A 27,905-nucleotide genomic window follows, 5' to 3' on the forward strand; every position below is an offset into this window, starting at 1 on the left:
CAGCAATTCCAAATGGACTGGCATTTTCCGGTACCCTTGGGGTCCTTATTCACTTCAGTCCTTAAGTCTTTGGTCCATAGGTGGCTTGTACATGAGTCCAAAGTTGACTCTTTCTTCTGACTTCACCAATGGCAACAGAGCCTTCTTTGTGAACGCTTCCACCAGGCCTGCACTGTGCCCTTTCATCTCACCAACGCCTCCCCGCAGTCCTGGCTGCAACCTGGTGATGACAGATGCAGACTATTTTCTTTCTGTGTAAGGTGCATATTCTTTTTGTTCGGTTTCACAGTGATAAGAAATTATGTATTGGAACATACTAGTCAATACTTGCAGAGAAAAAAAATAACAATTATAAGAATGGCTTGTGTAGGTATCAAAAAGCTTGTGTTATGCTAACGATTCACATGTAATCGTGGTGTCCATGCGGCAGAGCTGTCATCTCTATACACTTAGAAAAACAAAAAGCTTCAACACTCTTCAGGCAGGCTGGCAGAATGATGCGTTAATCTGCTCCCATTAACAAGACAGCAAATTCCCAGTTGATCACCCAATTCAAATTAAGCACATGTAATCTCACTGTGACACTCACAGTGCTGTTAACGTAATGCATACATAGAGATAGACAGAATGAAGTGAGCTAAGTGTCCTCAGGAGCTCTCAGCTTCCAACATTAATGTCATTTAGGCACTCTGAATTTTAATATGGGTCATTAACACCAAACTCCTGTAATTACTGTTTTAAAGACAGAGCCTTTTAGCTGTGTCAGTCTTCTGTGCACTACACAAGGGGTGTAGGTGATGTTATAGGTTCTCCAGTTCGTGGCAGGATGGGGGAGTCCCATCAGACTCCACCATGGACGTGTACTTTATCGGAGGTGGCGGTGGCTTGAAAGACGGAGGTCTGTTCATACTGAAACAGAAGAGAAAAAACATGCTATCACACAAAAGCTGTATAAAAGACTGTTATAAAACATTCACAGGAGGAGATAGATGGGCACTAAATCATTTTAAGAGCATCTGACATTTGCTCTTACATACTGTGACTTTCCTGTTTCTGTTCTACAGCTCTAGTGCACCTCCTGGTATTCATTTGGCTTTCTCAGCTCCCACCTCACAATTTTACTTTATTTGTGCTTTAAAAGAACAGATCATGGTCCTGGTGAACCATGCGAAACTCTTGCAGAGGTCATTTGCTCACTCTGCTCTCTGAAGGTATATTTAGAGACGCATAACTTTTTTTTTTTTGATCAATTTATAGGCCAACAGAAAGGCCCCATCCCAAATCAGTGAAAAAAACCAATCCCGTTTTTACCTTCAATATAGAATATTTGTAGTCATGTTTCAAAAGGGCTTTCTAGAACTGCAAATGATTCATTGTCACCATGATTTTTCAAACATTTTGGTAATGTGAGTAAGATTAAAAATAACTGGCTCTTAGATACTGCTTTTATCAGTAGATCGTCAAGTGCTTTAGTAGGGAATTAAAACTTTGGCAATAATTACAAACTCAGTGCTGCTTTGACTGGGATTAAGTTTCAGGTAGCCTACTTTCACATATATTATTCACAACTCAAATAGTGTTGCCCTAGAAGTACGATTTCATTAAAGCATGTCCTCAAGTAACCATGCAAAATGAGAGAGCAAAAGCAGCTGGCAGGGAGGCTAATAGAAGTGAGGGGCTCTGGGGAAAAAAAATTGACTTGTGTTCTTCCCTCACACCCTGAAGCTGCACTGCAGCTCTTTTTTTAAAGTTGATTTTATAGAGAACCCATAGAACAGGTAAAAAGACTGAGAACACTCCACATTTCATACTGCTGTATGAAAAAAAATGGCATTAGCAATCCGTCTGCTTAAAGGCTTTGTGCACTATGGATAGTCTCAATGAAAACGTGTAAATCCAAACAGCTGGGTTACAGTTTCTGCTGTCCTCTGTGCCACCACTCCCACCCCTGTGGTTCCCCTTAGTACTTACATCTCTTTCTGGTACTGACACCATTTCCTGATGCCTAAAGCTATTAGAAAGCTGCAGAAGAGGAGCAGGACGGCCACCACTGTTGGCCATGGGAAGTGACTGGATTTCATGTTCTTCATGCCGCCTGGAAGGGACACACGAGACAGAGCTCAGCCAGATGTCCTCAAGGGAGGAGGGAAATCCAGGCTTGCTGTCTGTGGCTTGCTGCTCCCTGCTGGGCACAGTGCTGGTGACAACGCAGCCCCAAATCGACACCCGACTGCCGGGTTCCCAAGCTGAGGATCCCAAACTCTGAGCATTGCAGGTCTATTTCATGGATTTAACCCACTTTTGTTCTGACTGGGTTTGTGGGCTGATTTCAGCCACCCATCATTTCACATGATGAGAGTATTCAGGCACAGCCCAGCAAGCATTTAATCCAAAGCCCATCAGTTTTCTCTGTTCCCCCACGAGCTTCTCTGAGAAGAGGAAGCATGTCCTGCTGCAGCTGGGCACAGCTGCCCACCCCATCCCTCCTTCACACCAGCTTATTTTTCACACTGCTGACACCAAACCCTGCCAAAACATCTGGCCAATGGTGCAGCTGCCTTTTGAGGTGGAGTCTCATTGGCAGTGCAGAATCCCCACCTCACTCTGGCTGTCTCTCCCCACCAGAGTGCTAGGATCCCCCTGCCGCCCCCTTCTGCACAACCACCTTTGGGGTGCTGATGGCTGAAAGAGGTGCCCTCACGCTCCTGGCTATGGGGAGGAAAGAGAGGAGAAGCACGGTCCTCCTCCAGCTGCCATGGAGGGTGCAGCATTGGGCTGGGTTCCAGAGAGGGCTGGAGCACAAAAGTCACTGGGTGATGCCACTCCAGTGTCACCTCCCGTGTGCTGGCATCAGGACCCATGGTCATACTGGTATGTCATACTGGTAGGTCATACTGGTACGTCACCCAGCCTGGGTTTGAGCCACAGCAGCAGCCAGTGCCACAGCCAGGTGCCAAGTCCACCATGCTGCATAGGCTGTGAGTGGCAGCTGGGGTGTGGGAGTGTGACCGGCCAAATTTTGCTGCTGGAAGAAAAGATGCACTGGGGCATTGCTTGTGGATGGAGAAAGTAGGCAGGAATGCCAAAAGCCTGTGACAACCCACGGTGTGGGGACACAGCAGCCATGACTCTCCTTTTCATATCTTTTCCCTTTTTTGAACTCCCCTGCACAAATGTACATGATGCTCCAGGTTTCGTGCTTCTCTGCTTTTCTTGCTTACTGCAACAGCATGCTGAAAAAAGAGGATTTGTTGGATAATGTCTCACCAGTACTATTGAGCAGACTGCTGGTAGTAAAGAAATCTTTCTTTCTGGTAACTGAAATTGGCTGGTCTGTGATGCTGAAGGACAAGTTACCTAAAAAGATATGGGCACAAAACATTTTTAGTAATTTCTTTTCTTTTTTTTTTTTTCCCCTAGTGAAAGTTGTGTTTTGAAGCCAGCTATTCACCCTGCTGAAGACTGGGAATCAAATTCCAGAATCAGGGTGTCAAAATTCACTTGCCAAGACACCTACATTTTTGACCTACAACATGACAAAAAATGTGCCTTTATCAAATTAAAGAATATTAGAAGAAAGACAGACTATTAGAGAATACCTATTAAGCTGTTCTAGCAGGCCAGCATTGAGCTGCACAGCAGTCTGGGGGAATGATAAGCTTTTTCGCTCTTTGATGGTAATGAAAAAGCTAAAGATATTAAGTGGCTTAGTGGCAACACAAAGAGTCTTCCTCTGCTTTGACTGAGTGAAACCTCAGTCTCCTCTGTCAAGTACTGTGTCTGAACCACAAAAATCGTCTTTCATCTGTTTGTAGGCAGATATTTTGCCTTTCCTAATACAGCTAAGCTACCTACGTTTAAGATCAGTGCTGCCTAAGGATACATTCCTGTTTTTTCTAGCCATCTCTGTGTTTGCATCTTACGAAATAATAGCTAAAATATGCAACTAGACAATGGCACAGTGTTTCCAGAGCTGCCACGACACTTACGATGCACCAGGGTTGTATTCTCAGGGGAGTGCGTGGCATTCCTGAGGCTTTGAGGGGATTCAGTGGTGGAATTGTCCAAATCTGTACAAAAATAAATAATATCCTTCAATTATCTCACAAGCCTGTACGTGACTGCTTCATTTGGCTCAACTGTGTCTATTTTATTCCCTTCACTTTTCTCTGATGCAAACAACAAATAAAACAGCTGAGATACCTGAAAGTCTCTAGTATAATTACTGATTTATAAATCTGAGAAAAAAAACCCATTGTTTAAACGATGTAAACAGGTAACTGGACAGAGCCAGGAAAAACTCTTTCTCATGAGATGCTGGTTCTGATTGAAATTGACCACACAGGCATGTGTGTATATAAAAATAAGTATCTGTATGTATTAAAAAGTTTTACCAAAAGCAGTCCAATTTTAGGGCACTCTAAAAATTTACTGAGAGTTTTGGACATTAATTCAATTCAGTTATTTTCTCCTTGTTTATTGGGTGTTTAATTTTATGCAGCTAAGCATGGGTAGTTACGACATTTTAAAAAGTTATATAAAAAAAAAAGGACATACGCTTGGAGATCTCGTAACACTGTGCTCTATACTGCATGCTGACGAGCATTACTTATCTATATAATGGCTTGTGTTAGAGCATCCGAGGATTGAACTGGTAATGGTAACCCCTGTTGTATGAGGGCAGTGGTGCTGGGAGGGCACAGGGGCAGGGGCTGGTAGGCGTCAGAGGCCTTATCTGCTCTGAGATTGCCCTCAATGACATCCATGGGCCTGAGGACCCTCGAAGTCCTCAGCTGATGGTCAGGAGAGCATGGCGACGAGCGGTGCAACGCACGGTACCTCCCACAAATCGCAGTGTAATTCATCACGCTTTCAGCAAAAATCACAACCAGCAAGCTGTGCCGGAGCAGGATTGTGAAGCATTAGAAGTTGTCGCAAGGTTTCGGCCTAATTGCGTGGTTGTGGGTTCTATGCTGCCAAAAAATATATTCAGAAAATGGAAAGCGGCGGCTACATTTACACTTCAGCTAAAAGACGGCTGTCATACAAATGCAAAAGTGCATTGACGGGTGCTGCCTGTTCCGAAAGAACAAAGACAAACCAAGATGTTAAAAAAGAAAGTAACTTCTAGCTTTCTTCTGCAGAGCAGAGATTTTCTAAGGGGAAAGATTTGTGAAAAAATGTCCACCTCTAGGGTTTTTTTTTAATTGATTTATTGATCTTTAATGATGCTGCCTTTTGATGTTCTGTTAGCCAGCTTTTATTGCCCCATATTATCTCATGACTTCATTGCTACTTTGTGATTTTATTTAGCTTCTCCAGTAATTTATTTCATCTATAAACTACCCTTAGTACTCACTACATTTGCCAAGTAACTCTCTCGATTTTAATATTATGAAATTAAATACATCTAATAAAACTAGGATACTCAAACGCTTTTTGTTCTTCTTTTGCTGCTGCAAACTCTTGATAGCTTGAAAGACTCAAGCCTTTTTCTTTTAACTCAGTGCAACTCAGCAGGGGAATTGCTTCTGTGAAGTATTGACAAGCTGGTACAGATTACGCCACCCGACTTTTGGCCTCTGCTTGGGCACAATTTTTCCATGTTTAGTAATAATTTTTGCATGATGTGGTGACTATCAACGAGCAGCTGAAAATTAGCACCACAGAGCTAATATTCTTGGCAGAGGTATCACAGACTGAGGACCATGTAAAGCTGAATACTTGCTGCTGTACTTTTTGCAAGATACTCCAGATCACTGTAGATTTGCAATCCAACACTCACTAAATTTGTGACACATTTGCAGCACCTGTATTTAGAATCACTGAATCATATTGGTTGGAAAAGACTCTCAAGGTCATTGAGTCCAACCACCATAACCTAACTCTGGCACTAAATCAAGTCCCTAAGAACTTCATCTACACATCTTTTAAACACCTCCAGGGATGGTGACTCCACCACTTCCCTGGGCAGCCCATTCCAATGCTTCACAACCCTTTCTTTTTCCTAATATCCAATCTAAACCTCCCCTGTCACAACTTGAGGCCATTTCCTCTCATCCTATCACTTGTTACCTGTGAGAAAAGACCAACAACCTCCACGCTACAACCTCCTTTCAGGTAGTTTTAGACAGTGATAAGGTTTCCCCTCAGCCTCCTTTTCTCTAGGCTACACAGCCCCAGTTCCCTCAGCCTACATTTAGCTACATAGCTCCCCTGTTAACAGTCCTAGGAAGCAAAAGAGATGCATCATCTACTCACGTGCTGTTGCCAAACTCTCAGTGAATGCTGTGTCGCTGGTATAGCTTTTTGTCTCTGTGGTAGAAATCAGCGCTTCTGCTGAAAAACACACAAGCTTGTAAAAATTGCTGTAGAGGACCCTTTCGCTTGTTCATTTTACCCTCTTTCTTCCCTGTTTTCTGACTAAAGAGGTCAAAGATTTGTAACCAACTACCTGAGACGCTACCTTCCCTCAGACATGCACCACAAAATTATGAGTCTAGTCTGTCACAAGCTGAACTCAAGAGGAGTTTGGTGAGATAGATGAATAAACTTTGAGAAAACGTATGGGTCATTTAAACATGCATTTTTGGATTTCAGCTGAGTTTCAGCTGAAACTCTGTAGTTCTGTGTGCACTAGCTTGCTTCCACCTGAAGGCAATAGAGTCTGATAAACAAACCTACATAAATCAGAATTTAGACAGGGTTTTGCCAGCTCCAATGAGACAAAACTGGTTTCTGAACAAGAAAAGAGAAGTTTTGAAGCAGTTAGTGTACAGGAGTCACACCTGCAATGCCTGGTGCCAAATACCAACTTATTTAACATTTTCCTTTAATCTTTTTTTGAAGTGCTAAGTATTCTAGAGCTGAACTAGATATTTATCTGATATTCAAACACAGACAGATGGTAGTTAGCAAGTAGACCTCTATTTTCCCAAGAGGACTATTTCACATTTACTAAAAAGAGCCCGTATTTCCTAACACCTGTCACATTTCTGGAAAAAGCATCATTAAGCCATCTGAACAAATCTGAGAAGGTGAAATGCAGCTGTAACCCAGCACTCAAAGCCTGAGCATCGTTGGGCTCAGAGATAAAGCTATTGTGGAAGCTAAGCAAAGACCAGCCTGCAGTATTAACAGCCTTGTTTTTGTCTCTCCTCCTCCTTCTCTGGTCTATTTCTGTGCACTCTTCCCTCTTATCAGTTCCCAGCTGCCTCTTGGATTTCATTAAAAACTTGCAAAACAACAGGAACTGAATCAACCCCCTTTTTTCACAAGGGTAGACTTGGACTGGGTGTCTTGAATCAGCTGCAGCCCAAAGGGGTCTGCTCAAGAAGCTGATGGTGGCGCTGATGTGGGAACCAGCAGTAAGCCAGGAGGAGAAGCACTAACCCATGGTTGGCACACCATGGCTGCCACACATCAGGGGCATTGATTAAAAGGCAGATGTTTCCTGGGCTATTTACAGAAGAGAAATGGCTCAGCTCCAGCTCACGCCGTGACTTTGACCTCGTACCTCCTCAATCAGTGAAGATGTACGATCCAGCGAGGAGAATCCTCTCTGTTCACATTGTGTATTTTTAGCCTTTGTTGTGAAATTGTTTGCTGAGACAGAAGGGCTTTCAGTTCACTTGGACAAGCACTTTGCTGCCCCTCTGTCAGCCAGGCTGGGCAAGCGTCTGTGCTTTGGGGATGGGGAAGGCAGCGTGAGAAGCAGCACACTTTAATCCCAGTGCTGCTGCAACCTGTGTTCCTCCCTTGGAATATCTCAATTGGCATGCCCCAGGGATTTACGCTGAGTGATTCAGCTCCCAAACAGCACTCTGCTGGGGCAGGACCAAGCCTTGTGTTCAGCATCTTCCACCAGCATTACCCCTCACACTGCCCATCGCATTACTTGCTCGTCTCTGGGTAAATGCTGCTGTAGCCTAATGTCAGCTACTTTAAGTGCAGGTTACAGGACTGAGTTACACAGCTTAAGGAGGATGTTCAATGTCCCATAGACTCATGAAAGTTAGTCTGTTGCAATTGATTTTTTCTGGGGGCGGGAGTGTGGCGGGGAGAACAAGGCCAACTACCAATGGCCAAATTGTTATTTAGCTGCTTCAATGGTGGATCAGTTCCGAGCCAAAGCTTCGTTGCTGCTACGGAAGGGAAGACGGCATTTGACAACAACTTGTCACATTGCCTCTTCCCCATGCTACCTGTACTGCCGTTTTGCATGGGCTCTTTTTGTCTCCAAAATGGGAGTGTGTGCCATGCCTGTATTTATTCAGACTTTGTAGCAGTGAGCACACACCTTGCTGTTGGTGAGGGCAGCCGCAATGCCTGTCTAACTGCTGCTTAAAACCAGCCAGTCCTACAGGGATCAACAGCTGGACTTCAATGTGGAAAGAAACTTTAAAGAGAAAGTTGCTCACAGGCAGGCTGTGCTGCAAGAAAATGCACTTTGCTGGGCACCAACCCTTCGTTTTGGGATCAGGACCCAGCCACTCAGCAGGCGGGAGCTTCCCCTTCTCTCCATTGAGGCTGCTGCCAACCTCAGGGTGCATGTACTTCTCCCTAGTGGGTGAGGTTAAATCCTTTCAAGTGAGTCACCCTGACCTCCCCTGGCCTTGGTGTCACCAGCCCGGAGAACAAATCACTGAGCTGAGTCAGCTGCTGTAAATATTTTGTTTATCGGTGCTTTGTATTTGTACTCCTGTGCTCAGTGTTTGGGTTGCACTTTTTCTAGCCCTAATGTCATTCTCGTTTTGTATGATATTTAATTAAAGATATAGAAGGAATATGTATTGTAAAAATATATACAATATGTCTATTCACTTGTTGAAATTAATGCATATATCCTGAATAGAGCATTAAAGAAAAATGAAATTAAGACATCATTTTCTCATACATTGATTTTTGAACTGTGGACTTCCTAGTTTACAAAGCACTCAGTAAAGGGCTTCAATAGACATTAAATTGTTTGCTACAAAAATGCAAGGTGGTTATTGTGTTTATGTAACTTTCTCTTACACTCCTGAAGTAATACAGAAAATGTTTTGGCTGAATTTATTACCTTGTGTTGTGGAAATAGAGGCCAAGCTTGCTTGACTTGTGAAATCCAGAGAGGTAAAAGATGTCAAGTGATGCTCTAAAGACAAACAGTTTACACAGTATCACATTTAGTCAATAAGGTGTTTTAAAAATAATATTAATAGATCATACAACAACCCAGATCAAAGAGCTTGCAGTAACTGTTGGTTAAATGTAGACTCCATGGCAGGAACTCTGTTATCATAGTTGAGGTTAAATGTTCAAACATCCCACAAATTCAAGGGGCAATCAGAGACAGCTGACTTTATCAACGCAGAGCCTTTCATATGGGTTAGTTGTGTGTGTTATTTATTTACATTTTTATACACAGGGTTCAATTTAACTGCTATGGGGTGGATTATGCACTTGATGGTGGGAGGATGGTGGTCCCCTGCCTATCCAGGGCCTTGCCAGAAATGGTTCTGACAACACGCAGCAGCTGTATAAGCCCAGGAGATCACCTACTCTTGCAGATTTTCCTCTCACTTGTTTAAGATAGTTTTATGCATGCTCTGGTAAACAGTGGTATTTATCTTATATCACTAATGAATGGGAATGATGTGCTACTATTGGGTCAAGGAAAAGTGATGGTTTTAACTTTTCCGCCACATGCGCCTCTCATAATTTGTCATAATAGGACAAATTTATTCATAGTTGTGTAGGGGTTTTAATTCCATTTTATAAAAAGTCATAAGAATAATATGTGATATGCAGCATGCCATTTTACATGCTGAATATGACAGTTTTTGCAGGATTTGTGTCAGATCTCTTCGTGGGTAACTTCATAGCTCGCAAATTCCCGTCCAGCAGCACAGAGGTTCCATTGATACCAGAGCACGCTGACCTCTCCCCAGCACGCCTCTGGCTCTGTGTACATGACATTTAAGTACAGGTCAAGCAGAGATCATACATCTATCGACAGAGTAATAAAGAAGGCTCTTTTTTCCCCCCTTACCTGAGGTAGTCATGACAGCTGATGGAAGTGCTGAATTTCCAAGGCCTACAACAAATCAAAGCAAACACTTTTACTCAGGTTGAGAAAGGTGTTTATTTTGCTTTAGAAAAGTGGGTCTTTCAAGGGTTCAAGAGTGAGAGTGCATCACACTTAATTTCCAAATAATCTTTCAATGCACAACACAACCAAGTAACCCAGATAGAAACAAGACGCACCTGAGGTAAATGTCCTGTGAAATCCCTAGGGAGACAAAGGTTTGGGGGAAAAAGGTTTGAAGCCTCAGGCACCTCCAGTCTGCATCTCAGCTCCAAAAGCAGAAGTGAGTTACATGGTTTTATCCTGTACACAGGCACCTTATTAGCATGCAGGTTGAAATAACACATATGACTTGGTGGTGGCACCTGCATAGCTCCATCCATGAGGCATTTCAGAGACTGCAATCCTGACAGGAAATTTCAGGGACACTTTGCACTGAAAAGTGCTAGCTGAGTCCTCGAAGAAGGGGAGAGAAAGGGAGTTATTCTTTGTAATTAAAGGACTGTTATCCAGCCAGCAAAGCACTGTCCTGCCCAAGCGGTATTATACATTCTGTACATTCTGGGTAAGAGAGTTGTCTCTTTTTTTTTTTTTTTTCCCAAGGGTTCAGGCAAAGTATCCCCTGAGTAGATTAGGAGGAAGGATTTAGTCTCCCCAAAGAGTACCATGAGGGAGATGAACCATGAAAGTGCACATGCCTCATTAGAAAAACATCTGGGAAAGCAGGCCAAGTACCTCTGAGTGGTCAGGCACATTGGGAGGGTGTTGGATGGGGAGTGATCCTCTGCAGATTGTGTCTCAGCATAAGCAGATAATCATCAACTTCACAGCTGCTTTCTTTTGCTACCTTTGTACCTCCTTTGACTGTTTTGAGCATTGCTCTTCCATTTGCATTTAATCGTAGTGTATCTTGTGCTAACAAGAATTTCGTAGGAGATAGCTCCTCAAGAGGATCCCTTACCAAAGATGCAGTGGGTCTAAAACCAGGAGTAGTGGGGCACCTCGAGGTGTGCCCGGATCCCATTATGCCAGTATGTCACTACGGAGTGTTCAAGGCGAAGCAGAGTGGTGACCTGACACAAGCTGCAGGGGCTGCTTTGAGACATCACTTTTCAGAAGCCAGTAAAAGAAAAATTCCCCTCTCTCTGTGACACCCAGTACCTGGGACGGCTTTCTGGTGCCCAGCAGGGTATTGCCCAAACCCCCAGGTCTTGCCATAACCTGCACTCACAGAAGTAAGCTCATATAGAAAACCAGACTTCTTTCTATGCTGTTTGTCTACAGCATTTCCCAGATGCACTCACGTAACACAGTGCTGGAATGCAGCTGCCGCCCGTGCGGAGCAGAGCGAACAACCCCAGGAGGTGCGTCTCCAAAAGGCTTGAGCTGAGGTGCAGAGGGAACAATTTGTCTGTCTGCAATAAACTGATAATAAGACAAACTTGCAGGGGCAGAGAGCAGATTTACCGAATTTACACAAATTAAGAAACATCCCTTTCAGTTCTTTAATTAGGCAAAAGCATTGAGGATCTTGGCTGTATGCTTAAGCAGAAGGTAGAACCATTAGTAGGGCTGTTATTTTTAATTATCAGTTTGATGCTGAAAGAACTATATTCAAATGCCAGCTGAAGAATCAGAAATAACATTAAGTGCCCCTCAAGGCTGGAGTTTAATTATGCTTGGGCTTAATTATGATAGATTACATCACTAAAATATCTGTTTATTGTAATTTCTCTGAAGTCATAGCTGCAGAAAGGGGTACCTTAATACCCATCCAGAAATGGGTTTGCAAAACCATTTCTCCAACAGCTTTAGGAATGTGTAGCCACACCTCTAACATAAACCAAGTTATTTTGTGCTCTAATTTATCCTACCTTCTGAAGCCATGGTGGTAAAAGCTTGGGATGAGGCTTCATTAGACTTATTGTCTGTGAAGAAAAAACAAAAAAAAGATGAAAGGAGTTCTTAAAAGTAGTTAGACTTTTGTTATAAAGGCTGAAAATTTATTTCGGGCATTGTGTCATGCTGTGCATTAGTATGGCACCTTCACAGAATATAGTTGAGAATTAATTTAATTCTTTCTTTTCTGTCACATCTAAATACATTAACATTTTTCTACAGAGTGGGTCTATCTTAGTGCTAGTATAGCCTGCAGGCAAGAATGTAGACTTCTTTAATTGACATCTCTCTGATTTGAATACATTTCTACAAAACTGCAAATTGTGTGAAATGAGTCATTTTGGAGAAAAATGATTATTTATCTGTCTTTCCTCTGGAGCTATATTTCCAGGGGAGTAAGCTCTGGTTTTTAATGCAGTGTTTCTTTGTGGAAAAACATACCAACAAGCGTATCCAGAGAGACAGGTGAAAACAGCTGAGCTGCAAGCAGGTCACCATGGTACGTGACGTACCTGTGGAGGTTGCTAAGGGTCCAGCAGTTCATTTGTACTATCCGTGCAGCAAGGAGCACACATAGTAAAAAACCCCAACCAACCAACCAAGTGTAATTGTGCATCTGCACCTGAAGGCAAGGCATGCACAAGAGGGTGCTAAAGGAAATTAGCCCTTCTTGCTGGCCAGCCTCCATCCTCAGGAATGCCATAAACCTCTGCACTTCCATGTCTCTGGCTTTCACCAACTGCTTGAGACCGTATTTCCTCACAGTTCCCTAATCTCTTAGGTAATTCTTACAGTACAGGTTATGGAGGAGGTTCTCTATTGCCCAAAATTATCCAGCTGGTTTAGGGGCCTTTTACAGGTTTCATTGACAATGTGCAACATAGCCCTGACTCCAAGGGTTTGACTTTCCAGAAAGCTGCATTGCACATGCAGACTTTCTACCAGGCGTGCTTAGTGAGAAACACACGGTTATGAAGCCTTACTGGTACTGCGTGCTAGTGTACTTTTGGGTATGAGAAGTGCAGCAAGATGCTGCCTAACAAATAGCAAGCATCTTATGTTCGTGCAGGAGTTTCTTAGCTCATTTAGAGACTTGAGCAGAGACTTGAGCTAAGAAACCAGAAAGTTCAAGCTGTGTGACAAACTTGTACAATAAACTTTCCATATACTTGTCTTTTCTTCAGTATTTTAAAAAATGGAGAACATATGTGTTTCGTGTTCTTGGCGTCTTATGTTTCAGATATGTCCTGTCTATGAAAAACATACCGAATGAAACAAATATTTCTTCTGATGAAATATTCAATTTTTCATTCCCGAGGAAGGAAAATAGACATGCACATGAGAATGTCTTATGTTCCTGGTGGGTCTCTTGCAATATCAGTGTTGATCTCAGCTGATAGAAACCTTCACTGTCTTGCGAGTCTTCTTGTTCAACAGAAATTTCTTGGGGAAAGAAAAAAAAGAAAAGCTGCAAGACCCTCTTATTATGCTCTAAACTATAAATCAGAGCTGTGCAAAATAGTGGTACTGAAAAGCAAGCTCATACACTAGCGGGTTTCTTTGCTGAGACACTATCAAAGATCCGGCAAGAGCAGCGCAGTTCTGCCAAGCCACTGTTCCCATCCCTGGCAATTGCAGGGGGCGATGACCACAGTTGTTTGCCAGCTGTTCCCTTTGAGGCCTGATCCTCCCCTTCACCCTGACAGCCATCTACAGGTTCCCTGTAGCAGGAGCAGACAAGCACCTATCACTTTTCTTGGGAACCACTTCCACAGCTGCAACATTGCCCTATTGACAGGTTGCTTTACCTCCAGGCCGCTCCATGAGGCTCGCTCTGTCCACGTACCACACGAGGCTCGGCTTGGGAAATGCCTTCCTCACCACGCAGCTCACGTTAGGCTGTGGGCAGCAAAAGTCAGTCGTTAGCCTCCGGCATTTCTCACCCAGCTGCCGGCTTCTAAAATCCCTCACAGACAGAGCTTGGGAATCCCTTCTAAAATCCCTCACCATCCTGCTTGGGAAGGAAGCACTCGCTTCCTCTTCATTGCATTTCTTTCTATCCCATTTTCCGGGTTGCTGACACCGCTGAATGAGAGCCCAAGGACATCCTCATCGCTCTGGGCCAGGTCAGGGTGTGACAGGCCTCCAACACCCTCCAGCCCTGTGCTGTGGCTGGAGAGATGTAGAGGGACCCTCCACCCTGCCGCCCCCAGCCCAGCATCTTGGTGACAAACGCCCACGTGGAGAAACACTGGAATCAGCAATGGGCACAGTGTGTGTGAGGGCAGAATGAGATACCTCCTGATTGCTGGATAAATCCTTTCTTCATTTGGCAGATAGAGACAAAACCCATGAAAACGACTGCCTAGCACAATGATATGTTGAATATACAAAATTAGACACCTTTGTAGAGGGCATGATGTGTAAGAGGTTTCCAGAAGTCACAAAGAATTGCATGCTTTAGAGGCAGTAGTCGTGGCTGTATGCCAATTGCTCAGAAAAACTGTGTTTGTGCTCAATTTGATTTTCCATCAAGCAACAGATGGGAAAGACCTCTAAATCATGGCTGGTTTAAAGGGCTGGGCACTAGCAGGGTGGGACATCTCATCCTCATGCTGCCTGGATGTTCCAAATCTTGTTTACTTAGCAGCTTATAGCACTAAGAGAAACTGCCTTTTCCATTTAAAAAAAAAAATAAAAAGAATAAAGCATGTGCTACTCATGCAGTACAAACCCTCTTGCACCCACTTTTCAAGAAAGTGGTTCACACATTTCGTTGAAAGCAAGCTCGATGCATTTCAGCTAGCGGAAATCAATCATTCAGTGTGAAGACTGAAACTACCCATTTGAAACGCTTTCCTTGTCATGGTAAACAACCTTTGAACTCAAAGTGTAATTGCTTTCCCCTCTCTTCTCTTCATTAATCTCCTATTTTTCAGGCACTTTTAGTTCATAATATTTTTATAAATGCATCCTATGAAGAATACAAATCTAACATCCAAAGTAGATTTAAGCCCTGCAAGAAAGGGAAGAAAAGAGAAGGAAAGGAGTCGGTGTTGGTTTGGAGGTGAAGATGGGATGGAGGCTCTTGGTAGAGTTTCAGTTGCCTGGTCCCATGACAGCAGCACCCCTGCTCAGCAGGGCAGTGCAGACAAAAGCCTGCAATGTCCAACGCTACACCTGGAAGTTGGCCACCAAGAAAATTATACCAATTTTGCAGAACCAACTGACTCATAGCTTGTCTGAAGCAGGTGGATATGGTTAGTACAAGGTTCTGCCTGCCTACAAGCACTGCTTCCAAGGAAAACTTTCTTAATTTGGGTTTCTCATGGATCAGAAGCTTCAACTTGGATGGATGCAATAGGAAGCAAAGTGCCATAGCTAGTAGTCAGAGTGGTTTACTAGTCAGTTTTATGGGCCACAAATATATTTTATGCTGAGAATGGCCAGTGCAGTACAGCAGACCTTTAGGTTTCACCATTACCAAGCATGTGATAAAAAACAAAGGCCCCAAACCACATGTGTAACTGCTCAGGCCTAAATAGAGGCCCTCAGACTCAGATCCAGCCATACCATTGCATCCGATTGCTCCAGCTGAGTTCTGCATGCAGCACAACACATTATGCCTGACATGACCATCACTTTTCCATCGACACATAAGGCCATGTTGGTGCCCCAAGCACCGCTCCCACAGGACCTGCTCCTCCCTGTCCCCAGGAAGGCTGTGTGGCAGGTGGGGGCTTCCACTGCCTGGCCCCTTGGAGCAGCATCCCAGGTAGTGGATGGCCTTCTTCAGAGAGGGATTTTAAGCAGTGTGGAGAGGGCAACTTGAGGCTACTAGGCAGTAGCCAGCAAATGGAGAGGGAAAGGGAGCATCGCAGCCCCGTGCAACACCACCGACTCCTCACAGCCGCTCAACCCTGTCCTGGAGACTTCTCTAGGGCTAAAGCAAAATCAGATTCCGTCCACACCATGGAGAAGCCCTTAGCTAGTTCCAGTTTGTGCTCACTGAAGCAGCTTATTGCTGTGGGGGTGGGAATCTCTCAGAAGAAAGGGCATGGATGTCTGACATGAACTCATCGACTTGCTTGTCACCCTGTGAGCTCAGTCATTTTGGAGGTCTCACCTATAGCTGATTCAGCTTAGCCTGCCTGGCCCTGCTGGGATGGCATGGTGGCAGTCACAGGTATTACTCTTTGCTCCAAAATTGCTTACCTTCTGCGAGGTGCCAGCTGAGCCCTCCTGCAGGCTAAGAGAGATCTCAGGGTAGGCTGGAAAGCAAACAGAAATGTGTTAGTGTAATGGATACCGAAAGGTCACAGTAACAACTTCTAACAAGACTTAACAGCCTTGTTTCATAAAAAGAGTGGAAACTAAATCCTACATCTACCTACGCACCTAACAAGATAAAAGCTTGCACAGCTCCAATTTGAGGTCAAGGAAGTAGTTTACGAGTATGTATCAGCAGCTACTACCACAAGATCCGCGACGTATTTCACTGCCTATCTATACTAACTCTCAGGTGGCTTTGCTGGAGAAATGAGCTCAAACAGCTCTGGCAGCAAAGCCACCCTTCCCTGGCCTGCTGAAGTAAAACACTCCCCAGTTACAGGTTCCTCCAGGTATTCGCCAGTCAAAGTCATCTGCAAAGGCTTTAGCCATCCCCAAAGACGTTGACTGACCTTGGGTACCAGCTTTCCACATGCTGTCGCCTGGGCAGACGTGTGACAGACTCACACCACAGACGCTTCCTGCCTTGTCAGGAAGCCCAGAGCTCACCTGCAGGTCACAGCAGCGCATCTCTGATGACCACATCCACAAGAAATGGAAAAAGCGTTTTCTTTTGTTTTAGCAGCATTTTGGTTCTAGGTGCGTCTGACTGTATACGTAAAAGCTGTCAGGTATCATAAGCCTCTCCAAGTCGGCATTTCTAAATTAGCCATTGGGATCACTGGTTTGCAGTAATATTAACTGACTTATTAAGTAAGGACTGTTTAAACGGTGCTAACATATAGAAAGTCTCAAAAGCCTTGGATAAATTGTGCCTCTGGACATTTCTGAGCCTTAAAACTGGACTGGAAACAAGTGCAGCCTCTGGATTACTTAGGAGATATGTAATTCTTTCTTTCTAACCTAAACCTCACTTAACCTCTACACATTCCCCTCTGAGCTGAACTGCTTATGATTCCCTGTTGTTTTATATAACGAATCCACCAAGGACTCTCCTGCCTTTTTTTTTTTTTTTTAAAATTTCAAATTTTCTGCATAGTTTTCCTGGCAGATTATGCCTGGGAGTGACCTATATTTAAATATCACGACGTAATGTTTTTCTGGATTTCGGGTACTTTTTTAGGTGGAATTTAATTTATTTTTTTTTCCTTTTTTTGGGGGGTAGGGAGGGTGGAATTCTTTCTGTCAGAAAATGAATGTCTTAAGATTTTGTCCTTGTTTCTGCCTTGCCAAAACTGTACAGATGGTAGTGGGGCTGGCAGAAAACAACCATACTTTTTCAGACATAAGAAAAAGTCTGATAAACTGGATGTTCTAATCTCAGCTAAAAGTTGGCTGGGAGACTGAATAACATCTAGTCTAGCATCTGTATCTAGTCTAGTGCCTGCTCCTTTTTTTTTTCTTTGTGAGAACATATATGCTTTTCCACATCTGTATTGGATGCTCTCCTCTGCTCCTCGGAAGGTGTGTTTGCTGGGTAACTATTCTGGCAGGCAGCTCTCAAGCACATCTCTGAATGATCTAATAGATATTTTCCATTTAACATCTCAGCCCCTGCTAACAGTTTGACATTCATTTGTCTTGCTAGGATATTTACCAATGTTTTTGGTCTAGCAGAAATTCAATATTTAGTATAGCAGTTTCTGCTGCTGAGCTTTTACTCTCACAAAAAGGAGAAATCAATATTTGGCAAAGTTAGACATGAAAAGGCCATACATTTTCTCAGAAACTTGTATCTAAAAGAACTCTGTTCTAGAAAAGAAATATTTTTAAAGCATTTCAGTCCAAAAGTACCCTCTTAAAATAAGCTCTCTAGATTGAATATCTGTTTTTACTCAACCTATCAAGACTGCCAGCTTGAGAAACTTGTTCATGCCTTCCCCATCATCTCCCGCCCAGCTCTCAGTCGTACTCAGGCCACCTCAAGCATCTGTGGGGAAGTGTCACTGCCGCCCTTCAGACTTGTGCTGTCTACGGTGTGTTTAGCCTTGAAGCATTTTTCGGAGGGAACCTGGACAAGGAGCTTTCCCTAGGTGACAGTACCTCCCTCTCCTCCTCCTGCCTATTACAGCACTATGGTACACCAGCTGCCCATTGTCTCTGTCCTTCTTCCATGTCCCTCAGCCCATGGGGTGCAATTGCATGAGTGTTTGGGTGATGGGGGGATGCTGGCTTGCTGAGATGAGATGAGAAAATCTCCCCAGGTCTCAGCTGGCCTTGGTTCTCTAGCTACATCCTTTCTAATGTCCAGGACAGCAGATATAACTAGCATAATGTGCTGTTGACATTGTATGCACTTACTGTTACGCTTTAGATCCCACCCTGGCCATTTGAGGCTGGGTCTACCTGCTAGGACATAACCATTCATTTCTTCGTTCCCTGATCAGCTCTGGCACAAGGAACAAAAGTGCTGTCATCGGGAGCGGCTGTTTGTCTATCCCCAAATGTCAGCTGGAGATTTCTGGGTTATTGTGGCCACTGTCTTTGCCTGTTCTCTGCCCGCTCCTGCTCTGGCAGGGCAGGGGCCTGTGGGCTGGGGCAGGGGCGGCTCTGGACCCTCTGCTCTCAGATGCTGCTCTCCCACTGCAGCTCAAGTGAGGTAAATGGAGAAGAGCTGGTATGATGCAATTATAAGCAGCCTGACTTCAGCAAATGGTAATAGAAAAGGGTGAGACTGCATGCAAAGTAGTTATTTTACCTGAAAAATATCAGATGCAAAATGGCTAAGAGCACAAAAATCCTCCAAGATCTGGACTCAATTGGCCTGAGATCTGAGAGACCTTCCTCAGCACCCACCACAAACCATCTCTCTGGGAGCCCCTCCACCTAGCCCTGCCTTCAGGACATCTGTGAAAGAGGCTGACGGCACAGCACCCCAGTCCAAAACCGGCCAGCACTTACTGGGAGCATCACAGGCTGTTCACCACCAAGGCTCACGGTTGCTTTCTCTTGTTGACCTCTCTCCCATTGTGCTAATCTGCTGATGTGTGTGCATGCACAGGGGACTGCACGTGATGGAGTAATTCAGAGAATAAGACAAATAAAGAAACCTCTTAAGCTAACAGGTACACAAACCAAGGCAAGAGCATCAGCAGAGATGGAGGGAAGAGAGAGTTCAAGTATGTTAGTGTACTTGAATCATTACCCAGGCAACACTGTAGCTATTTAATAAATGCTGATTTTTAAAAGTCCATGTCTGAATCATGCAGACGCAAGAGGAAATTTCAGATTATTGACTTCTATTTTTATTTCTCTTGTGTCAGGGACCAACAGCCCCCAGATACAGGTTTTGCTTTTTACTTTTTTTTTTTTTTTTTTTTTTTTATTCTTTCTCTCTGCTCTCTGTTGGATCTTTCTTTGCATTCACAGCATCAGCCTTGCATAGCTGTGCCATCCCTGAGTCACAGGCTTCCTTGGGCAAACAGCTACAGTCAAAGGATCCTTGACACCCACTGTTTAGCACCCGTTCATTTTAGGAACACTGGAAATATACTTTCCGGACCCATTGCTATACAAGCAGAAAATACGGCCCAGTTTTCCATGGGCAGCACTGCTCTGACTTAGTTGTACCTCGGTGGCTGTACAGTGGTTCGTAAGCCACTAGAGAGGGAATGGAGCAAATATCTAAAGATGCAGAAGGCTTCCAACATGAAATGCCAGTCCACATGTTTGAAGTAGATGGGCCCTGCCACTCCTGAATAGTTTGAGACCATTAGGCAGGACCTCATTTTCAGGACCAGAGCCTTTGGCAGCAAACATCACATGCCTTTGAGGATGCGACTTTACAGCGCTAGTTCCAAACTGCTTTAGCTTGCTAAATTTTGGCCATGGTTTCCTAAACACAAGCAGCACAGTCATTTTGTAACTGGGGCATAGAGATCTTGATCACCAAGGTGCTTAACTGTAACCTGCAAAGTGCCAGCATAAGCTTACACATCAGGGTGAGATAGTGGCAATGTGCATGCCAGTGGCGTTGATATGTGTGTAATGGATTTACTATTTTTGATGCCAGAAATTGAAAGAATGGCCTCAAATTCTTCCTAAAACGTATGTGGTTATTTACTAACATTTTAACTCATTGCAGCTGAAAAAAACCCCAATGTACATATGTATATATATCAAAAACCCAGTGTATTTCAAGAGCTCTTGCCTTCAGAACCAGACAGGAGTGTTACCTTTCCAAGTGCAAGTAAGCGGGCAGTTGGCATAAGCCCCTTACCAAATACTCTCACGGTGGTGCTGCTCTTCCGGACTCTCTCCGGGTGGTACATCACATGGCAGGAAAACACTCTGCCATCATCCATGATTTTGGTGGGGAAAATCTTTAAAGCATTATTCAAACCTAGGCAGACTCTTTGCCTGTACGGCACGCTGCCATTCCTGTATACTGCAGGGCAGGAGGGCTCCTTGGTCACAAGTTCCTCTTTCCTGCCATTTTCCTCCTGTGAAAAGAGTGACACACACAATGTGTGAAGACCAGACACTCCCCATAAATATTTTTGTAGACCAGCACTATTCCCACTATCAAAATCTTCCCTTGCACCTCCAGCATCGTGTAATAGTAAGTGGACGCTTGCAACATCTATTTTTTTCCAAATATATTCTCTCTCAGAACTTCAAAACCAACAGCGGTCATCATCTTACCAATCAACTGTAGAGTAAATAGCTGTGTCTCATGAGTCCTGGTCTCTGTAGCCCACAGAGAGGGCAACAGAGCTGCTTTCTCATTGTAGCAGTCTTTAAGTTGTGCTGAACACCTCATTCAGTTGCATTTAACATGTAATTCCAAAAAAACCCACGATCTTTTAGATTTTAAATAGCTAGAACCTGATAATAATAGCTAAAAGTCTCTTAATGCCCTCATGCACTCTTAGATATAGGTGCTGCCGGCACATCTTGGACATCTGTGCCTCGGTACATATTTGCAAGCTATTCTCTAAATTACGCATGGCGACCCACATATGTCATTGTGCTGACCTTTGGGTTTTTTGCTTCCCCTTCCTCTGCTACTTTGTAGAGTGAACTAACAACACTAAAAAGTAGTAAGGACAAGGATGTTCCCTACAAAACTTTTAAGAATGTTAATATTAAGAATGCACTGCAAAAGGAGATATCTAAATAGATAATGAGCAGGGACAAAAGACTAAAAAACCTAAAATATTTGAAAATCGTCTTTAAGGAAACCCTCAACAGTTACAGCTCCTCAGTGACAATAGATAGAAATTAACAGGCAAAGGTTAAGGACACTGCTGCCTGAAACTTATCTTTACATGCTGAAATTAATGCTAGAAGGTTATGTTAAAACATGCATACGGATATTTATCCAGAAAGTGAGATACAATACAGAAATATAATTAGCTTTATATCTCACAGCAATTTGCTTAAAAATAGTTTTTATGTGGTTAGCTAGATAACTGGGTTTGCATGTCTTTGGTGTGTATCTGTGACACAGAGGTTAACAAAAACAACAACATTGTAGTCAGCCCTCCCCCTGCTTTTTTTTTCTATTTCAAAGCAGCCTGATATCTCACTACCCTATGCAGTAACCATGTATTTTTCAGATACTAAAGCTTCACAACAGCAAAAAGCCCTGAGAAATGCAACACAAGGAATATATTAATTCTGCTACATTTGCTAAGTTCTTTGCCACTTTCCACAGACCTGCTCTACATATACTACTGAAAAATTATAAGCAATTAAGATGGAATTTTCCCTCTTTGTTTCTTTAACAGCTATTGTTTGTGGTGCCTATGTTGCAAAACCATGTTTGTACTTTTTACTATCATAGTCCAACACGACTGATACCTTTTGTTTAGCAGATTCTGCAGAACGAAGTGAAGTCTAACATTTCTATTTCAATCTGCGAAAATACCCCACAGTTCCTTCTGAAATTTGTCCGTGAGATGAAAAATACTTACCACTAGCCATTTCAAATGGTAATTGGACAAATTTTCTGAGGTCGTGTCCTCAAGGCATGGGATTTCTAAAGTCTGGTTTAACCGCACTTCCTTCACATAGTGCTGCTCCTCTTTTGTCATTGCAACAACAAAAACAGCAACCAAAAAGAAAAACCCAAGAAGGAAAATCAGAAACGTGGTGTTCATTGTGCTTTAAAAGCCAATGCTGACTAGCTTTCTGTTCAAGGAACAGGCATTTTTTGGATTAGAAGGGAACTGCAATTTTCAGTCATTACCCATAGACACATTTGTTAAGTGAAAGCCCTGCATCCAATTCTAGATGCAGTTTCATGACTCCAGTTCACGGCTTTATCTGGATTTTTTGGCAATCCATAGAAAACTTTGCTTAACTGCAGGATCAAGATGTCTCATTTTGGAGATGAGAATAATTTGAAGCTTCGATTTTTCTCTTACAGTTTTTTTTTTTCTGCAGCAATAAACCTTCACATCAATTTCATGCACCTGTATTTCCTTTTCTCTGAAGATATCTGCAGACCTTCTTTTCACTAAGCAAGGTGTTCAGCATGTCAGGCAGGTTAAGATTAACCCCGGTTTTCAGTGTAAGTGCTCCTTTTGTTATTCTCCAACCTGCCCACGAGCAGAAGCAGAGAATTTGTCACTCTTTCATTTGTCATCGACTTAAAAAGGGACTTCAGCATCTCCTGCCCTACCCAGCCCCAGTCCAGGGCTCCAGTCCACCTGTGGAAGGGCAGGGTGATGCACTGAACAGAGCACAGCTGTGGTCCAAACACTGGGTCTGTGTGCATATGTACATTTGAACAGGAAGAGCAGTGGTGGTGGATAGGAGATGCTGCGAGTGCCTTGGTGAGCGCTGATGTCTCTGACCCTCAGCCCAGCATCGGGTGGTAGCCCCATGCAGCCTCCCTGCTGCATCCTGCCTGCCTGCTGCTGCGCTGCACAGACCTGCCTTCCCTCTTCCCTGCAGGCAGGCACCAGCACACACCACAGGGAAACTCTTGAACTTTTCTCCTCTGGTAGCTCTGGCTTGCAGATTGAGATAGAATAGATATATATTCTACTTTTTTTTTTTTTTCCTGAGGGGACAGGAAATATCTATCAGTCCCAGACAGTCGTGTTATTTGGCAGTGGGGGCTTTCTGGTTGTTGCCCAAATTACAACATGTTGACTGTAATTTCTTTTATGTCTGGCACCCATGCCTGGAGTGACAGAGCCAGCACGCAGCCTGTGCCACAGGGGCACAAAGACAAGCAGCACCCAGAGTGCTGCCCAGGAGACTCAGCAGCAGAACCAACTTGTCTCCACTCTCCAGCAGAGTGAAGCAGCCGAGGAGCCAGCAATCACAGCAGGACACAGACTGCACAAGCCCTAGAGGGGCTGGATAATGTGGAAAGGAAAAGAAAGGGCAAAGGAAACAAATCTGTATCTTCCCTGGGAAGAAAACTGCACAGGAGACTTTGCTGGGACAAGATACCATGCAAAAGTGCCATGCAGCATTTGAGAAGTGCTAAGATGAGTAGTCGCTCCAGGAGCTCAGTCTGCAAACAGCCTCTGCCTGTTCTTAGTCACGTGTCCCCAGTTCTTACTTCTGCCACTGTCTTTGATTCCAATCTCCATTAACAGCCTGTTGGCTAAGATCTTCTGTGTTTGTGAGTCCTACAGTAGGCCTGCTGCTGTGCAGGCTTTTTGCAGTGTCTACAAGTTAAACACATTTCAATTCACTTCACTTTGATGTAGTTGGGAGCTGTACTTCATTAGTGACTAACACCCTTCTCCATCCCACTTGTAGGCTGGATTAAGGTTTTTTGCCTTCTTTTGAGTGGAAGTGGTTCATTGCAAAAGATCTGGTTACCTTAAAACACAAATCTGCAAGAGGTGTGTTGCAAACTGAATGTTTTAGTTCTCTCTATCAAGCAGTTATCAGTCACACAGCTTGCTACATCATGTAGTTGCTGAAAAAAGCCACAATGATGCTGATATGAACAGGAGCTGCCCACATTTAACATGTAGACAGCAGTAATGGCATTAAACATGCCAGTATAAACCAAGGGCACCAGCAAGAGAAAAGGAGCAATGCCCAATTAGCACTATTACTGTATTGAGGAAGACACAGGAAAAAAAAAAAAAAAAATCGCATGAAGAACAGAAGAATAGGAGGGTTTTACCTGGTTACCAGCACTGTTTGTACCTCGCTGTTCTTTGCTCGATCCAACCCCTCTGCCCTGTGAAGTGCAGGAAAATTCCCAAAAGGGAGCCTACTGCAGCACATCCCTGTACAGCAGGTGAAGTCGCAGCTTTGTCCTTGATACAGTTATCCAGTGTGTACTGTTTAAACACACTCATCCTCTACGGGTTGTGCAGAGATACTGGCTCTAATTTTGCCTTCGTAAGTTCATCAGGGCAGGAAGGCGCTGCTGGGTTACCCCCGAGGTGTTACACCTCTGGGGTAACAGCACTGAAATGCTTGGAGCCATCACTATGCAGAGGCCATCAGGGGATGAAGCAGGAGCTGGGGTTAAACATCACTGTGGATGAGGCTTGCACAGAACCTCCTCCTGCTGCAGGACCAATGTGATCCAGCGTGGCAACCAAGGTCTCTCCTGCCTCCAGTCTGGCCTCAAGATGCAGGCCAAAGAGGTGGTGGGAGCCCTTTGCTACCCCTAACATCACCTATGGTGACCCTGGTCCTAACCCTTGAACGTGTGCTGCAACCACAGCCCCAGGCACAAGCAGAGCAGACGTGTTGGCCTTGCAGCTCTGAACTGCAACTGTGCCAGGTTTGTTGCATTTACTTTAATCCTTCTTGGCTTGTTAACAGCAACCTGGATCAGGAAGAGGTTTCTGGGGTCATCAAATCCAGTCTCCCATGTGCACAACAACAAGCTTGCCAAACAACCCTGCCATGCTCCATCTTCACGGTAGTTTGGACTTTTGCCCTCACTGCTGGCATTAAACAGCTGTTCCCAAAGTTGCTGCACTAATGGTTGCCACTTTTGTTTAATTTGTAGTCAAAACCATTCACACCCTATTTAAACCTTTGTTTCTTTGCCAGGATAATTTAACTATCCTCCCTGGAGCTCACACTCTCCTCTGAGGCTTACTTACCAAGAGCAGTCATGTTGCTTTCCAGCTTCCTTTTGGGTGATAGAAACAGCCAAGTCTCTCTTTTCTGCGATTGTCCTAAGCAGTCTCCTGCTTTGCTCCAGTTTGGTTTTGACAGTGGGGACACACATCCCTCCATTGAGCTAACACCCAGCATGCCCTGCAGATGCCAGCCCTCAGCCTCAACCAGACAAGGGTGTTTTCTCTTTCTGGTGCCCAGTGCAGTGCACCCACAGCAGCAGCACAGCATAGTTTGAAGATCCAGCAGCCTTGGTCCCACCATATCCTGAGCTGCTCTTCCAGTCTTATCCACAGCATGTTTCTCCAAAACGAAAATGCAGAAACTGCCTATCTTACCACTTTTATTGTCTTCCTATCTAACTTCATATTCCTCAGGAAAAAAAAAAGTTTTCTAATCACAAGCTGGATAACAACAGTTAAAGAGTACCTGTTAAATAGGAAACTGTGTAAACAGGAGCATTTGATAGCACCATTGCAAACCCCAAACAAGTCACCATCACCAACCAAGGAATGTTCATCTGCCCTGATATTGTCCCCCCACCTCCTTCCCCTGTTACAAAAAAGCAACATCTCATTCATAATCGCTTACCTTCTGCCTTGACAATAAGTTGAACTTTTGCAGACTTTGTGCCATCCGGGAAAGTAGCAAACTGCACTCGTACCACCCACTAAGGGAGGTGGTAACATTTTTCAGATGCAGAGCCCACCGATTGCATTCAATTTCGGCATTTGGGTTGGGAGAACACAAAGCCTCTGTAACATCCCAGTTGCAGCACTTTCTTGTACTGAAGGACACCGAAAAGTTGTAAGAAGCCTCAGGAAAGGTGAAGTAATGGGTGCCATAAATGGGGTGATAAACAGCTATTCTGGTAAGCTGAGTGTCATCAGTCTTGGACCACTGTGTCTGTATTACATAGGTGATGTGTTGTTTTGGGACGCTGCACACCAAGGTCACATCAGTACCTGGCAAAGCATGGACCACTTCTGTTTGTGTAATGACATCTTCAGGCTGGCCTTAAAAAACAAACAGGACCATTTTCAGAGCAAGTAATGTTTAAACAAAGCTTTATCCAAAGCTGCCTTTGACGTGATTTGGTACCTTAGCCACAGACAACTACAAAGACACTACAATTGTAACAACAGGCTTTCCATCGAGGAGCTTTACAGCAGATCTCCACCAATACAGACTGTGGAGAGAGAACTGGGAAAGCAAACACACGCTTGTCTGGAAGAGGGTGGGAAACTCCCGTTGTGCTCACGGGAGAGAAATGGGAGCTCTGAGGGCCCCTGTGAAAACAGAAATCTTCCAAGTGATATAGATAAAGCAGAAGCTGAGCCCAGTTATTCCCCAACTTTATTTTTCCAAATCAAATGCTGTCCATCAGCCCATACTTGTTCTCCATTTGAAATTTAACAGAGTAACTCCCAGACATTTAGATGTCTGATCTCCACAAAGAGCACGGTGGTGTCCACTTTCGCTCTTGAGTGACTTCAGTGAGGATTTCTTCCTCAGAGGAAAAAAACCCAATAGTCCTATTTTTCCCTAAATAGTATTGCTTTCCTGCATGTGCATGTCTTGAGGCTTCTAGTTTTTTCTTTGCATTTGAGAACTTTTGTTTTCTATGAATACGCATAGGAAATATTTTCCTTCCTTTTAAAATTCAGTTTGCCTCAGTGATGTAGAAAATAAGAAGAGCCTATGCCAGAGTTTGAGATGCATCTTACCATGCCTGTCAAATACATGAACTTTTTCCTTTCTTAACTGGAAAAATGCATACCCTACAAAATTCTTGTTCCTAGCTGGTGATAAGTACTCCTGTATTCAATATGGTCGGCCTGTTGGGGGAGGGGTGGAGAGGGTTATGAGCAGCAGGCTTTGTTTTGGTTTTCGTCAGACTGTTTTTGCTTTAAATTCTTTATGATGGGGATGCAGTTCTCCTTACTCAACTTTTCTGAGAATTTTACTCCCGATGACAATCTCGTTTCTCAAGCCTTTAACACAGCATGTAGGGCTGGGTGGGAAAGAGGAAGGAAAGAATCTATTTAAAGGGTTGCAGCTGTACAGTATATCCTTGCCTTTAAGTGTTTCAACTCTTTCTCTCTCTGCATACACAGGTATGTGTGTGTGTGTGTGAGAGAGATTTTTTATTTGCACTTTGAAAGCAGTTTTCCTTTTTGCTGGTTGGAGACACGCGCATGTTGCCCTAAATACGAGTGACCTCATCTCAGTGATTATTCTGGTGAAAAGAAGTGAGGCATCTCGAATAAACTAATGTGCTAGTCAGCACAAGCCGTTTACTCTTTACTAGCTGCACCTTACAACCAGGGTTATTAGAAAGCTGTCAGGAAAAAGAACAACATTACCAGTAGCTGTAGCTGGGCCTAGTGAGGCACACTGACCCCGGCCTGCACCAGCCACCCTGCCCCTCGCCACCCTCTGCCCCAAGCTGAGTCAGGGCGTCCCGCTGACACGCTTACCTGCAATGCTGGGCCCCGAGAACAAACAAAAGAGGGAGAAGAGCCACCTTTTTTCCATCTTCGATTGACGAAGTTTTGGTAAATACGTAGCTCTCTTGGCCTGCTCCCGGCAGCGTCTCAGAAAAGTAAAAATGCTCTGCCCCGTGCAGGCCGGCAGATGTGTGACTCAG

General features: G+C 44.0%; 1 protein-coding gene across 1 annotated transcript; it reads right to left on the reverse strand.

Moving 5' to 3' along the window:
• Positions 1-780: 780 nt before the first annotated feature.
• On the reverse strand, positions 781-27,808 carry CD96 (CD96 molecule). The gene is given in 16 exon segments (XM_065658522.1): positions 781-909; positions 1,972-2,095; positions 3,268-3,357; positions 3,990-4,070; positions 6,262-6,339; positions 9,062-9,136; positions 10,034-10,078; positions 11,944-11,997; positions 13,235-13,411; positions 13,777-13,867; positions 16,184-16,239; positions 20,418-20,640; positions 22,117-22,226; positions 25,847-25,909; positions 25,912-26,271; positions 27,736-27,808. Coding segments are annotated over 16 exon segments (1,794 nt in total). The 5' UTR covers positions 27,794-27,808; the 3' UTR covers positions 781-800.
• Between the last annotated feature and the right edge of the window lie 97 nt (positions 27,809-27,905).

Source organism: Caloenas nicobarica, chromosome 1, assembly GCF_036013445.1.
Source record: "Caloenas nicobarica isolate bCalNic1 chromosome 1, bCalNic1.hap1, whole genome shotgun sequence".
Lineage (NCBI taxonomy): Eukaryota > Metazoa > Chordata > Aves > Columbiformes > Columbidae > Caloenas > Caloenas nicobarica.